This window comes from Cynocephalus volans, chromosome 1 (assembly GCF_027409185.1).
Source record: "Cynocephalus volans isolate mCynVol1 chromosome 1, mCynVol1.pri, whole genome shotgun sequence".
NCBI lineage: Eukaryota > Metazoa > Chordata > Mammalia > Dermoptera > Cynocephalidae > Cynocephalus > Cynocephalus volans.
Window position 1 is genome coordinate 64090407 of NC_084460.1, and position 14418 is coordinate 64104824.

The 14418-nt window shown below is 37.7% G+C and overlaps 1 protein-coding gene across 6 annotated transcripts in view; it reads left to right on the top strand.

Moving 5' to 3' along the window:
• Positions 1-14418, top strand: part of FBXO25 (F-box protein 25) — an 80237-nt gene that overhangs the window by 23391 nt on the left and 42428 nt on the right. For 4 of the 6 annotated variants that reach the window (XM_063105350.1, XM_063105343.1, XM_063105370.1 and 1 more), the window contains exons 3-5: positions 7558-7661; positions 8603-8652; positions 11263-11355. In XM_063105350.1, the coding sequence (XP_062961420.1) occupies positions 7558-7661; positions 8603-8652; positions 11263-11355 (247 nt within the window). Of the gene's footprint in view, positions 1-7557; positions 7662-8602; positions 8653-11262; positions 11356-14418 lie in introns of those variants that run through there. The other 2 variants (XM_063105379.1, XM_063105387.1) reach the window with 2 other exon arrangements.

Below are 14418 nucleotides of genomic sequence, written 5' to 3' on the forward strand. Positions count from 1 at the left end.
ATACCTTTGCATCATACCCTTAGTTTCTTCAGGATGTGATATTGCAATTAGCTAGTGTTCTCCTCCTTCCCCTCCCTCTGCCCAACGTCTGGTCTGAAGCAGTCCTGTCCCCCTTTTCTCCCAGTTGGCACCTGACACATCCTCTCCCCCATTCCCACCACCATTTTTTTTTTGGTTGTTTTTCTCTGTTTACTTTGTCCAAGCTTATAACCATCACATGCTGTACTTTTATCATCATCATTTACCAGTAGTTCTACAAATAAACATATGTGGCCTATACAGCCCCAGCCTCTTGCCTCTGCCTCTAGTCGTTTTGATTTCCAGAACTCATTCTTCAGTGGATTCCTCTTCTCGGTGCCTGGTCATGATACTTCCCTGTGTTTGTGCATGCTCATAAAAAATGTGTGTGGCCTTTACCCTTGACACTCAGTTTATCTAAATTTTAAATCTTCCACTCACTTTTTTTCCCCTTGAGTATCTTAAATATGTTACCTGAACCTATTTCATCCTAGGCCTGTTATCCCTACCACAAAACCACTTACAAGTCTAGTTTTGTTATTCTCGGTTTTACAGATATACATTGTAAAAATTAAGTGGAGAATTAATTTATAGAACTGTCAGCCATGTGAATACCCTGGCCATGAGTTGGGTGAGATTCTGTCTGTACAGGTGAGATAGAGGTCAGAATTGTGCACACAGGAAGTCATAGAATGTAAGAGGCAGCAACTCTGTATACCCTTGTGCGTCTGTGTTACTTTTTGATGGGTTTACAGCCTCTTCTGATGGACTTTCTGATACAGCCCTTCCCTAACAGAGCTACATTCTGCTAAATTGCATGGTGTGCATGATTCAGTTGCTTCTTCCTGTTGAATGAGGCCTAGGCATGAATCTACTACTGGTCTATCTCACCCCAGTGTTCTGTTTGCTGGTTGCTCTGGTGCGCCCTTCATGTAGTAAGCTTGTGTTAGATTCCTTAAGCATGTCATGTCACATATTTAGGAAAGAAATATTAATCCTAAAAATAAGTTTCATATCTTTTTTTAACTTATATAAAATTGACTGGACTTTTTCTTTTGGAATATTCTATTACAATTAAAGGCTAATAATATATTGATGGGAAAGTAACTTTACATCAGGAAAATGAGTAAATGTGAGCATTTGCCTACCAAGAGAAAATAATACAACCCCCAATCTTTTTTGGAAAATGTGTAGATAAAAACCTAAGTTTAATAGGCAATCATTGATGAATAGAAGTATAACTTAAAACAATGATCGGGGATTGTTACAGCAGAAATTGTAGTGCTATTGGGAGAATGAACTAACTAGGATGAAGAGTAAAAGTGATTCTGAAAGAAACATAAGAGGTGGTCAGCTGAAGAATTATTTATCAATGGCTGTGTTCAAAGGTTTGTTCTGTTTTGTTTTTGGTGAAATGATTACGTTGTGTATGTCATTGTTACCTTGTTTATAAAATCTTTCAGACAAGTTGTCACATTTATGCTGAGTTTCTCTCTCCCTAAAGTCTCCTCTATTTGAATAGTAGAATTGATAGCATACATGTGCCTTTCAAGATCAATATCAAACTGAGCTAACTAAAGAAGATAGATAATTGTCTTAGTTTTTGTATTCATCTGTTTTTGTGTTGCTATAACAGAATACCTGAGACTGGATAATTTACAAAGAAAAGAGATTTATTAGGCTTATAATTCTGGCACAGCTGCATCTGGTGTGGGCCTCAAGCTGCTTCTACTAATGGTGGAAAATGTCAGGCAGCCAGCAGGTACAAGCAGATCACATGACAAGAGGAAGCAAGAAAGATAGAGAGGGGAGGTGCCAGAGTCTTTAAACAACCAGCTCTCACAGGAACTAACAGAGCAAGAACTCACTACCCTCCCCTCAGAGAGAACATTAATCCATTCATAAGGGATCCATCCCCATGACCCAAACAGCTCCTGGCATTGCCATGTTGGAGACAGATTTCCACTTGAGTTTAGGGGGGACAACATATCCAAACTCTGTCAGTTTTCCAGGGTGCTATAATCACAAACTTGGTGGCTTAAAACAACAGAAATTTATGCCCTCGCAGTTCTGGAGGCTAGAAATCCAAAATCAGGGGGTTGGCAGGGTTGGTTCCTTCTGGAGGCTCTGAGAGATAATCCATTCCATGCCTCCTCCAGCTTCTGGTGTTGGCACAATTCTTGGTGTATAGACACATCACTCCAATCACTATCTCTGTTGACACATGGCCTTCTCCCTGTGTGGCCTTTCCTCCTCTTCTTATAAGGACACCTGGTTAATCCAGAATAGTTTTACCTTGAGATTTTTCACTTAATTATATCTGCAAAGACCTTTTTTTCCAATAAGGTCACATTCACAGGCACCACAGGTTAGAACGTAGACATCTTTTGAGGAGCCACCATTCAACTCACTACAATAATAAATACATCTGGTTTTCTGCAGTTTACAAGATTCTGATTCCAAGAAATTGGATGGATGTATTTTACAGTTTCCCCTCCTATGTTAAACTGTAGAAATGATAAAAGGATGTATTATTTTAAATACTGTGTTATGGATTGGATTATGTTCTCCCAAAGTCCGTATGTTGGTGCCCTAACCGCCAACTTGACTATATTTGGAGATAGGGCCTTTAAGGAGGTAACAAAAGTTAAATGAGGTCATAAGGGTGGGGTCCTAATCCAATAGGACTGGTATCCTGATAAGAAGAGGAAAAGACACCAGGGATGCTCACACACACATATAGAGAAGACCGTGGGAGGGCACAAAGAGAGGCAGCCACCTACAAGCCAAGGAGACAGGCCTCAGGAGAAACCATCCCTGTTGACACCTTGATCTAGGAATTCCAGCCTCCAGTTCTGTGAGGAAATAAATGTCTGTTGTTTAAGCCACCCAGTTTAGTGTTCTGTTACAGCAGCCCAAGATGACTAATGTATACTGTAAATATATATTGTACTTGAGAAATTAAAAACAGGGAGGGGGCAACTCTGAACATCTCAGTGGACCTGAAATGATGGAGAATCTGCGAGACACTGAGCACAGTATTTGATTGAAGGACAGAAGACAGCCTGGTGGGAAAGATTGAGGGGGTTGCCACACAGGTGGGAGCAGCCAGGGGCCACTCTCAAAAGTGGTGGAAAACACTGTAAGGTGAGTATCAAGGACAGCTTCAGGATACTTAATTGAGAAATGCAGTAGAGGCAAGCAACAGAACAGATGGTGTGTATACCTCCATCCATAGGCCCTGGAGGTCTTGGGGTCTGATCCACACAGAGAGCAGTCGTGTGGGAGGGGTGGCCATGGTCAGGGCAACACGCTGGGTAGCTGGAGGTGTCTAGAGCCCAGATCCGTGCAGTCTAACAGCACGTTCCACCGTTCCCCACAGTAAATATGCTGATCACAACAGGACAGTGAGTACAACCCAGAAATACTTACACATGAAACCATGTCCTGTCTGGGGCTTACTTCACAACACTCAGGTTTGGCAGGGGAGCAAAAGATGGCAGGGGAGAGAGTAAGATTGGCTGTGAATTGATAATTGTTGAACGATGAGCTGCCAGTCAAAATTGAGAGGAATGTGATAACCATCTTAATTCCTTATCTTTTATAGACAACTCAAGAAATAGAGGTAGGTGTATCTTTTTTGGAATTATTAAAATTAGCACCCAGAACAAATAAAAATAGAAATAACATTTTAGCTAGTTCAGACATGGGTTTGATAAAGGACACTTTTCATTTTATACTCTTGTATTATTTGATATTTTTATTATAAGCAATATATTACTTTTATAATTTTTAAAACTTAAATCATTCACAAATTTTGGTAATTTGTGTTAGTTGCAACAAAATTTTTGTGACATATCTTAAAGCACTATAATTAAAAACTGCTGCCCTTTATTAACCATTTTAAAAACTATAGGGTTATCCTAGCCTGTCTCATTTCCTAGAATTGTGGGAAAGTTATTTTAAGAGGATGGCCCATAACATCATGTAAAGACCATCCCTAGTACCCCTGACTGGTCTGGAAAAAGAAGCTTAAAGCTATGTTATCCTACTCTTCAGGATGTCATCAGAGGAAAATGTAAATTTTCTAATAGGTCATCAATAGACTAAGGATGATAATTTAGGGAAAGGATCAGATCACACGACAATAAATATTAAAGCAGCATTCTAACTTTTGGAGTTGAATTATGAGAATAATTTCTATTCTTGGCTCTAGGTTATTTCTGTTTGGTTTGTTGATTCTTCTCTACATTCTCCTTTTCTTGATTGGAAACGAATTTGGGGGAAGAAGTCATTCACCACAGGTGGATTTATCTGAGAAATCCTGGAGTTTCGTTGCCTTTTGGGCATTTTGCCCAGAAAAAGGGTGGTTGGGGTGTCGGTGGGACAGCACACTGTCGATGTGGAGTTAAAAACTATAACCTTTATAAGTCAGATGCACTTTAAATATATAGGTATTCTGTGGTTCTTGCAGGTACATCTGTGCCCTGTATTTTCAACTTGTCTTATTGTGTGAGGTTCTATCGTTTGTTGGTTTTTAACACTTGCTTCCTTCCTCCTCTCTGTCCCCCTGACACACACTCTACACTACCTGAACAAGACACGATTAGCATGCTGCTTCCTCTCTCTCTCTCTCTTTTTAATTGTGGTAACATGCACTTAACATAAAATTTACCATCTCAACCATTTTAAAATGTACAGTTCAGTGGCATTGAGAACATTTGCATTGTTGTGCCACCATCAGCACCATCCATGTCCAGAACTCTTTTTCATCTTCCCAAACTGAAATTCTGTCCGCATTAAACACTACCTCCCCAGTTCCTGCCCTGGTAACCACCATTCTACTTTCTGTCTCTATGACTTGATTACCCTAGGGACCTCATGTAAGTCAGATTAGATAGTATTCGTCTTTTTGTGACTGGCTTATCTCAGCATGAAATCCTTAATGTTCATCCATGTTGGAGCCTGTGTCAATATTTCTTTCCTTTTTAAGACTTCCATTGTATGGATATACCACATTTTGTTTATCCATGCAAACATGGATGTATAAATATCTCTTTAAGACACTTCTTTCAGATCTTTTGGATGTACTAGTATACTCAGAAGTGGAATTTCTGGATCATATGATAATTCTATGTTTAATTTTTTGAGGAGCCACCATACTGTCTTCTACTGTGGCTGTAACATTTCATATTCCTACCAGTAGTGCACAAAGGTTCCAGTTTTTCCACATCTTCAGCAACACTTGTTATTTTCTGGGGTTTTTTGATAGTAGTCCTCCTGATAGGTGTGAGTTGGTATCTCATTGTAGTTTTAATTTGCATTTCCAAAACAATTGTTTCTGTGACAATTAAGATGTTGAGCATCTTTTCGTGTGCTTGTTGCCTATTTGTATGTCTTTGAAGAAATATCTATTGAAGTCCTTTTTTAAATTGGGTTGTTGAGTTTTTTTGTTGTTAAAGTTTCCATTGTTTTTTAAGTCTGGATAGGTGGTGTTTATCTTGCTCATGGAACCAAAGGTTATGAAAGAAGTGTTTGCTGTGAAAAGTAGTTGATTGATGGTTTACATACATGCAAAATGGGAAGATTCGTACGGCATTAAATTCTATTTTATCAATATTTATGGATGTTGGATTTTAATTTCAGAAGCGTTAGTTTTCTTCCCCACTTTTTAACGTTTTTGTTTACCTGACAGTATAAAAACCACTACCAAAAAATATGGCTTTTTTTCCCTGTATACGAATAGCAACTAAGTTAATAGTTTCTCTAAAGTAACCATTTTTCCTTAATTGTCATTTGTGGGCTCGGGCTTCCTATTCAAATCTGACATAGACTCTTCTAGGGCCTAACTCCAAAGTCCTTTGAGTCCTGTTGCTGCCCACAGTGGCCCAGGAAGCATCCTGGTGATGCCCACTAAGGTTGGCTCCACCTACAGAGTCCACTGGTATGGGGAGCCCCAAGGGAGCCACAGCCAACACAGTGTAGGACTAGATTTGCAGGAGGATGTAGTGACTGTAGGCAGCCATACCCAGGTCTCAGCCAGGAAGAAGATGAGGCTGTTTCCTCATTGTGGAAGCATCTGAATGGTGGCCCAACACCCTGGGCAAAGCCCAGGTCACATTCCACATGTCTAGGCTTACCTTCCTGCCCCACTCACATGCCAGAGCCAAGGTGCATAGGGAAGTCCCTCTCCCTTGACTGATAAGATCAGTCGGCAGTCTTCTGTTCTTCCATATCCTGTTTTCATTTCTGTGACTATTTCTGGAGAACAGTGTATTTCTGCTTTTCCTTTGGTATGTTTGTGATTTAGTTAGAAAAGCTTTTTCAGACTTTAGAACTTCTACATACAATATTTCAATCAGTGACAACAAACTATAGTAAGATTATTTATAAGATATGAGGATCAGCACATTCCCATGAATTGGTGTTATTTAATGCCTCTCATGGAATTTTAAGTTGTTTGTATGTTTTTCAAATGTGCCTTTGCTTGTCTTGATGATTTACAGCTATTGCCAGTGCTATTGTCTATTCCCACAGTGATAAATAGGTTCATTTGGCAAACTCAGCTGGTTTTATTAAAAGTGAATACTGGTGAGTGGAGAGGGACTTGTGTACAATTTTCTTGTCAAATAACAATGATGTGGAAATAAGCAATTTTAGTTCCTTGGCTTTGAGTATCATTCCCATATGGCTCCACTGGCCAGCTTATCTCTACAGAGCCTCTTTCCTCGCTTTCAGAGTGAAAACAATCTCAGTTATCAGTGTGCTGAAAAATAAACATTATATACATATTTAGTTTTGAGCGTGTGGATTGCTGTTCACAGGGTTTTTGTTGTATTTTAAGGAATGAACTTTTTTAAAAAAGAAAAGATGTTCAAGTTATTTATTGCCTTTCCTTATTTCATATAAAAAGAATAAATAATGGAAAAGTTTTTAATTAAGTGTATTTAAGTGGTAAAAATATATGTTTTACTTCATCTGGTTTCAGTTAAGTGACTTAAAAGTATATTTGGTTGATGCTTAATAAGAAAATGTTCAGTGGAGTAATGATTAGCTTCGGATAAATCTTTACAAATCTAGGGGATAAACAGAAACGTTGAGCATTTGCTTAACATTGGCTCAGTGATATAGCAAGTCATTGATATCAAGTGTCACACTGTCACTAACTTTCTTCCAGAGTTTTTATATATTTGTTTATAATCTCTGTGTTTTATTAAAGCATTTTGATGTCTGAAACTACCTTGGTTGAACATGTCAAAACCTTTGGGATAGTCTAAAACATGTCCAGCACTTTCTGGTACAACATTCTTAAAAGAAACAGGACACATCTCAGATTTCTTAAAACGAAAAAATAATATTAGACATTGCCCTTGTATTTCAAGCCCATGATCTGTCACTTTGAAAATTAACTGGTACTTTCAAAATTTAACATGATTTTTATTTTGGTCTCCAGAATTGCAAACCAAGTATTTATTATGTTCTCTTACAAAAGAAAAGCCAAATGAAAAACTATTTTAATAAAATGTATCTTTATTTCAGTATCTTAAATAGTGAAGATGAAGAAATATTCAATAATGAACAGCATGAATATACATCCAAAAAAAGGAAAAAGGACCATTTTAGAAATGACACAAATACGCAAAGTAAGGTCATTTTATTAATGATTTTTTGATATTTTACTTGTTGAATATTTTGCTTTGACAATGCTGTCTTATGAAATAAAAAGATAATACAGATATGTAAATAACAGTGCTGTATCCTGTGTTGCCCACTGATTTAGTGGTCACTTTTTGCAACTCAGCCATTTTAGTTGATAAGATGTGCAAAAACAGAACAAGAGATAGCAAAACCCACAAAACAGCTCACATATCTGAATGACTGAATTGTGGTCATGAATTCAGTTCATTCCTGAGCAACGAGGCTAAACCAAGAGGGGTCTTGACTTTGGTGCAGGAGTCACTGAAGTTTCGGAGCAGGAGACCAGGTCAGAACTGGAGTTGAGGACGTTGGAAGCCATGTAGTACAGATGAGGGTGGAGGAGGCAGGAAGAGGTCACTGATCTGTGAGGGGGTACCTCTTTTAGGACACTGTGTTAGGGCACAACTAGGAGTCACCAAGACGTGTTCATGTATGAAGAAGGTAAGGTCACGTGGAGAATATAGTTAGTGTGATTCTTGATGGTTTGGGATTTGAGTTAAATTAAAAAGTTGTTTCTATGGAATACCATGTAGGGCAACAAAAGAACTTTATTAGGGTATGTAAGAATTTATTAGTAATTTTATTGAATTTTTATAATCATTTATGTTTTGATATGACTGTAGTCATTAATAATACTAATTTTCTTGTAAGTTACCAAGACTTGGTACTGTCTTAAATAATTTTTCATGTGAAAGTGTTTCAGCATCTCTTAAACTGATATTGGGAAACAAAACAATTCGGTTTACATTTAATCAAGTAAATGCTCTCTTATCAGTACAGTAAATCAGATAATTTTGTTAGTGTATCCAATTATAGAAATTCCATCAAAATATTCATTTTGAAATGATTCACCAGATTTTAAAAATAAAATTAATTTTTATTCTAGGTTTTTATCGTGAAAAATGGATCTATGTCCATAAAGAAAGCACAAAAGAAGTAAGTATTTATTATGAATAAGAGCATATCTTGTATTGTTTCTGTTGAATATGTAATATTAAATAAATTGTTTCTTTTGCAGTGTTAAGCCTATATTCACATTCTAACAGATGAAAGCATATGAGGATTTTTTGAAGCAGTGATTCTCAATTTTGTGTATGGTGTGTGTGTTTGTGTGGTGTGTGTGTGTGTGTGTGTGTGTATGTTGTGTGGTATGTGTGTATGTTGTGTGGTATGTGTGTATGTGAGGGTGATATGGTTTTGTATGTGGGTTTTGTGTGTGTGTGTACGTGTGTGTGGAGTGTGTGGTTCCCGCCTACCTGATACACATCTGAATCGCACAAGGGCTATTTCAAACCAAGCATGGATTCCTACAACGTTAGATTTATTTTCTCTCTGTTAGTGTGAACCCTGTTGCTGATGGGGATGTGCCCTCTCTCTCGTGTGTTTTCTGGGGTTAGGACATCTGTGAGACCTTCATTCAATTTGGAGAGTGGCTAATATGGAATTAGTAGTCACGTTTGAATCTGTGCAGAGCTATTTGAACTCTTTCCTTGCCTTTCTTTTGCCAATTGGCTAAAGCTTTTTTAATGAGCTATAAAACAAGACAGTTCACTTCAAGCTCTGTTTCATGTTTCTCTGCTTAGTATTGGGGAAGCTTAGTTCTTCGTACAATCCTAGAAACTGCATTTACTTGATTTTGCAACAACTGGGGAAAATAATTTAGGAAGCAGTTGTTTATCACATATTATGTTAGGATAAGTCAAATGTTCCAGAAATGTTGATAATGGATGTTCTGAAACTAGCACAGTTTCCTAGAAACTGAGGGATTAGATTCTGAGAAAGAAAACTTACCTGACCTATTTGGTGATGGCTAATATTGTTAAATGGGTATAACACAATTTTAATCCTTAATGTATACTTCAGTACACCATTAGAAGGCTGTTTGACAGAATCTAACCTAATGTGTAAAAAACAGAGCTTAGAGCTTATGAAAGACCATTAAATATTTCATCTGCTCTGTATTACCGCACTGATCACAGAACAGAGAACCCCATTTAAGCTAGCATAAGCAGCAGAAAAGAGGAATTTATTGTGAAGCTGTGGGAACATTCTGTGTGTCCCGGGTGCAGAAATCTAATCAGGCTGAAGAAGGGACCAGACAAGGAATGAGAGCAGGCACTTCTCTGCATCTTGTCATGCACCTTAATTCCTGTCACCTGGTTTAGACCAGGTGTGTGCTGCCTGTCCACGTGACCAACTGGCTTCCCCATGGCATCCAAGGTTACATGTTGTGGGGCAAGGCCCCTACAAAAGTGGGTATGCTTTTGTGGTGCAAACATGCTATTTGCGGCCCCTCTGTGAATTAGATTTAATTTCCCGTTGTGAGATGATGGCAACCTAGAAAAGGTGTGTGCTGTACCACCATGGAGGATTCTGTTCCTTGGGAAAGTAGGAAAGGAAGGAAGGAAGGAAGAGGATATCTAATTAACCCTTTCTTCCCCCACAGCTCCAAGGAACGTGTCTTGCACACAGTAGTCACTCAGTACACATACGTATTGTCAATTTGTGCACACAGTAGGCCTGTTCTTGGGATCTGGGCACGAAACCAAATGAGCCTCTGTAGTGCATCTGTTATCTGAGTGTAAGGGGTTACTGCTCCAGCTACTTTCTCGAGACCATCTCAAATCACATGTTTGAAATCTGAGAAATGATGTATCACGTTTTCTGTTTTTGTCCTCTAATTTATCTGTCCCCACACCTCTAAATAAAAGTCTGTTTATATATTTTTAAATATTTCAAATACGGAGGCTGTAGTTTAAAATAACTCCTGAAACCTAATGTGCAAATCTGTAAAAACCAATAGAAAATATAGGATATATAATTAAAGAAAAACATCTGAAATAGAATAGTAGTGTTCACGGTACTGAAAGAAATTACTCACGTTTCATTTTCTTTCTTTGACTCTTGGACTTGTGGGTCTCCTTACCTGCTGTTTTGGTTTTTTGGGTGCTTGGACTCCATACTCCCAGCCTAGAAACTGTGGTTACATCCAGCTGCATGCCTTCAGCCCTTTTCACCCAAACGCAGTTTTTCTGAGGCTCCTTACTGTTGCCAGGCGCCTCTCTGAGCCTTGGCCTTTCATGGTTAAGTATACTTCTAACCCTGGGCCATACATACCTCCCCTGCAAAGAAATCCTGTCCTGATAATAGAGCTAAATAATGATTTATGTATTTTTTAGTTGCATAGCCTAGAATATATCCAGGTTTTAAAAATAATCTTAGGCTTAATTTTGTTCACCGTCCAACTTGTCCCCAGCAAAAGAAACTAGCAAGATATTTAATAAATATTTATTTGTCATTACATTAGCATTGGTGTAAAAAATGTCAATACATAGTATCTTGATTATATATAAATGGTTTAAATTTAGCATTGCTAGAATTTTACTTTACTGTCATCTGAATCTGAAATAAATCTTTAAAATAAAAAGAAATGTCCTTTACCAAAAATTTAAAAAATTTTTGCAGAGCCTAATTACCATTAACTGTCAGTTCATTTAGACTAACTGCCTACTTTGTAATTTTAACTATTCTGTGTTGCTTTTCCAGAGGCATGGCTATTGTACCTTGGGGGAAGCCTTTAATCGATTAGACTTCTCAAGTGCAATTCAGGATATCCGAAGGTTCAATTATGTGGTTAAAGTAAGTGTTTTATTTCAAAAACTACTTTGATGACTCTTTTGAATAACTGAATTTTGAAGATTACAAGAGTAAGATGTTTATGATGCTTTGGGCAGCTGCATAAATATGCACCTGTTTGCTGCGTCAGAAAAAAAGGGGGTAAGTCCAGAAGAGAACACTAAAATCCAAGGATTTCCCCAAGGTTGGTGTCATAGGTTGCTGGGCCTTTAGCACTTGAGGCCTCACCTGCCTGTGCTCTGCAGTTGTGAGGATGCTGCAGGGCATCTCTCATGGGCTCGTACGATGTGCCTATGCACAGCATTGGTGATAGCAAGAGAGGAGGTAGGCATTTCCAAAGGAGCTTTACCTGGTGATTTCAGGTGCATTTTCTACTTCATGTTGTTCACAAACAATGGACCTTGTTTCATAGAGGAAGAACTAGCAAACAAGAAAAAAAAAAGAATTTTATACAAAATAGAGCTCCACAAAAGTCTTACTGCATTAATGGTGTATTTTTAGAAGAAATGTTTATCTTGGGGTACATTCAAAAAGAAAAGATCTTAGCCATATTTATTGTTTGCTTTTATTTGTCTGAAGATTAATTACTATGTGGTTTGTTCACCTTCATTCTGTTATAGGTAAAGTATGAGTTATGGTTTATGAAGCTATTAAATTTTGTGTTTTTAATGGTGCTGGGAGACAGTGGAAAGATTTTTCTTTTAATGGCTTTTAGGCATTTAAAAGTATTATTGGAAGGACAAAAAAAGTGAGAGGTTAAATAACGTTAAGGCTCAGGTAATATTATCTGTTTGGTTTGGTTCCAGGCAGAATCTGCCAGGGCACCTACATAACTTAGATCTGTGGTTCCTCTTGTGTCCTATGCTTCACTGAATCCCAGCCATCACTGAGCTGTTTTTAGGCTGAATTTCCCCATTGTTTTTCTGAGTTTTTCTATAGATATTTATACATTGGCCAGCAGGGTGTCTCCCTTAGTTACCTCTTTTATAGATGATGAAACTGAGACTTTTGACTTGGCCTCATTGAAATTTTCAGGAATTAAGTAGCCAGGAAAAACGTATGTTAGCAGAGAGGTTGTTTTATAGTTTTATATTAACAACTTTTCAATAAATAAAAATTTTAGAAACAAAAACCAAAAACAATAAGTACTTCTGTGCATAGCTGTCTGGTAATTCAGACTATATTTATTGTTTTCTTAGTAGCAATTCTTGACCATCTACCTACATAAAAGGATTTAATTCTTGGGGTAGGTGAAAGTCAGAGTAGGATAGAGGCACAGGAGGAAAAAGCCAGCTCCTGGTCGCTTCAGGGCCTGATATTCCGCTTCATCTTTTTTGTCTGTTGATGGTGGGGAGGGTCTGAGTATTATGTGGTTTGTATGAGGAGAGGCCATAGACCAGGGCCCTTGTTTTGTCAATTTCAGTCATTTGAACCATTTCATGATTTTTTTGTTTTGTCTGCATACCACCCACTACTATTATTTACTAAGTAGCTTTTCTTCAAGTTGACTTTTTAAAACAGAAATACTTACTTCAGCTGCAAGCTAAACAATAATACCTGTGAAACTACAAATTTTGTGTTGTTTTCTAATACATAAAAAATGAATACATAACTATAAGAATTAATATATATTGTGTGCCCATGTACCAACTAAACTCACCTTACAATACTTTAAGAAACACTGTTTCTAGATACCACCTCCCAGAGGTGGCGGGAGGGAGCTAGTGAATTTAGGAAGCCTACTGGGTGCGGGCACGTGACTGCTTGTGTTGCACCCACACTGACCCACCTTCTCACAGTGGACCTCACACATTTAGGTCTCCTCCTTAGGAATCCCACCTTTTCCCTCCTCCAGTACCTGCTGGCCTTCCAATTACCCTTCACAAGTCCAGCAAAGTTATCTTCTAAAAATTGGTTTGCTTGTATCCACCTTTTGCCAAAAACAAAAACAAAAACCAGCCTTCAGTGATTTTTTTGTAATGACCTCCATGTGCCATGCCCTTCATGGGCTACTGTCCTAGTCTTAATTCCTGCTTCCCTTCCCATGCCCAGTGCCCTCCCGTATTTGCTCGCTCTCAGTTGTGGTCTGCTTTTTCACCTCTGTGCTTTTGCTTGGGGTAAATCTCATCTCCTCCATTTGCTGCCACATCCTTCAGGGATACATGGGGACTGTCTTCCCTCCTTGAGCCACTCGCGGGCTTCAGGTGTAGAACTTGAAGAATGCTGCTTTCCCTCAGTGCTGATGCATTGATACTGTGGTTAGGGGCCATCTTTTACAAACTTGGGTGTTTTTCTAGCATAGGCATTGTTGAGTAAATCCTTGTTAAACTGAATTGAATCTTTGTTCGCTTTACCAACAGGATATTTTTTTTGCTGCTTTAAATGTTTATAACAACACTTACAACAACTGAGAGGATTCTCTTGCAGTTCTTCTAAATAATATGATTTTCAATAATTAATTCTAAGCTATTCATAAAATCACTCATTAGTATTATGAGAATAGTGATAATCAAGAAATATAGAAGCATTTTATAAAATGCCTGATAAAAGGGTTTTCTTCTCATTCTAATGGCATTCAGTAGTATCTGCACTCAAGAATTTATGTGGAAAAAAAAATTCCCAGTATGTATTTTTCAATGAACATTTACATAAAAACTTTTTGTTCATCTAAAATAAGCCATTTTAAACTGAAACTAATCAATAATTACAACATAGTCTTTAAATAAAAATTAATATTAAATTGTCTCTTCCACAATCCTATATATAAAATGATAAGCCAGTATTGGTATTGTCAGTTAAAAATATTTGAAACTGTCATATCTTGTGTTCTTTCATAATTTTTCAAAATTTCAATAGGATTTTGAGGAATATATACTGTTTTTCCAAGCTGCATACACTCAGCTTTTTAAAGGAGAATATAAAACTACTTCATATGTGCTGTGTTTTTCAAAACACTTGCACCTTCCTTGGAATCACAGGTGAACTATTCAGTCAGTTATGACTGCTGGTAATTGTAATGAAGGCTGAAAATTTGGGATAAGTTGCTCTTCCTGGAAATGGAGTAAT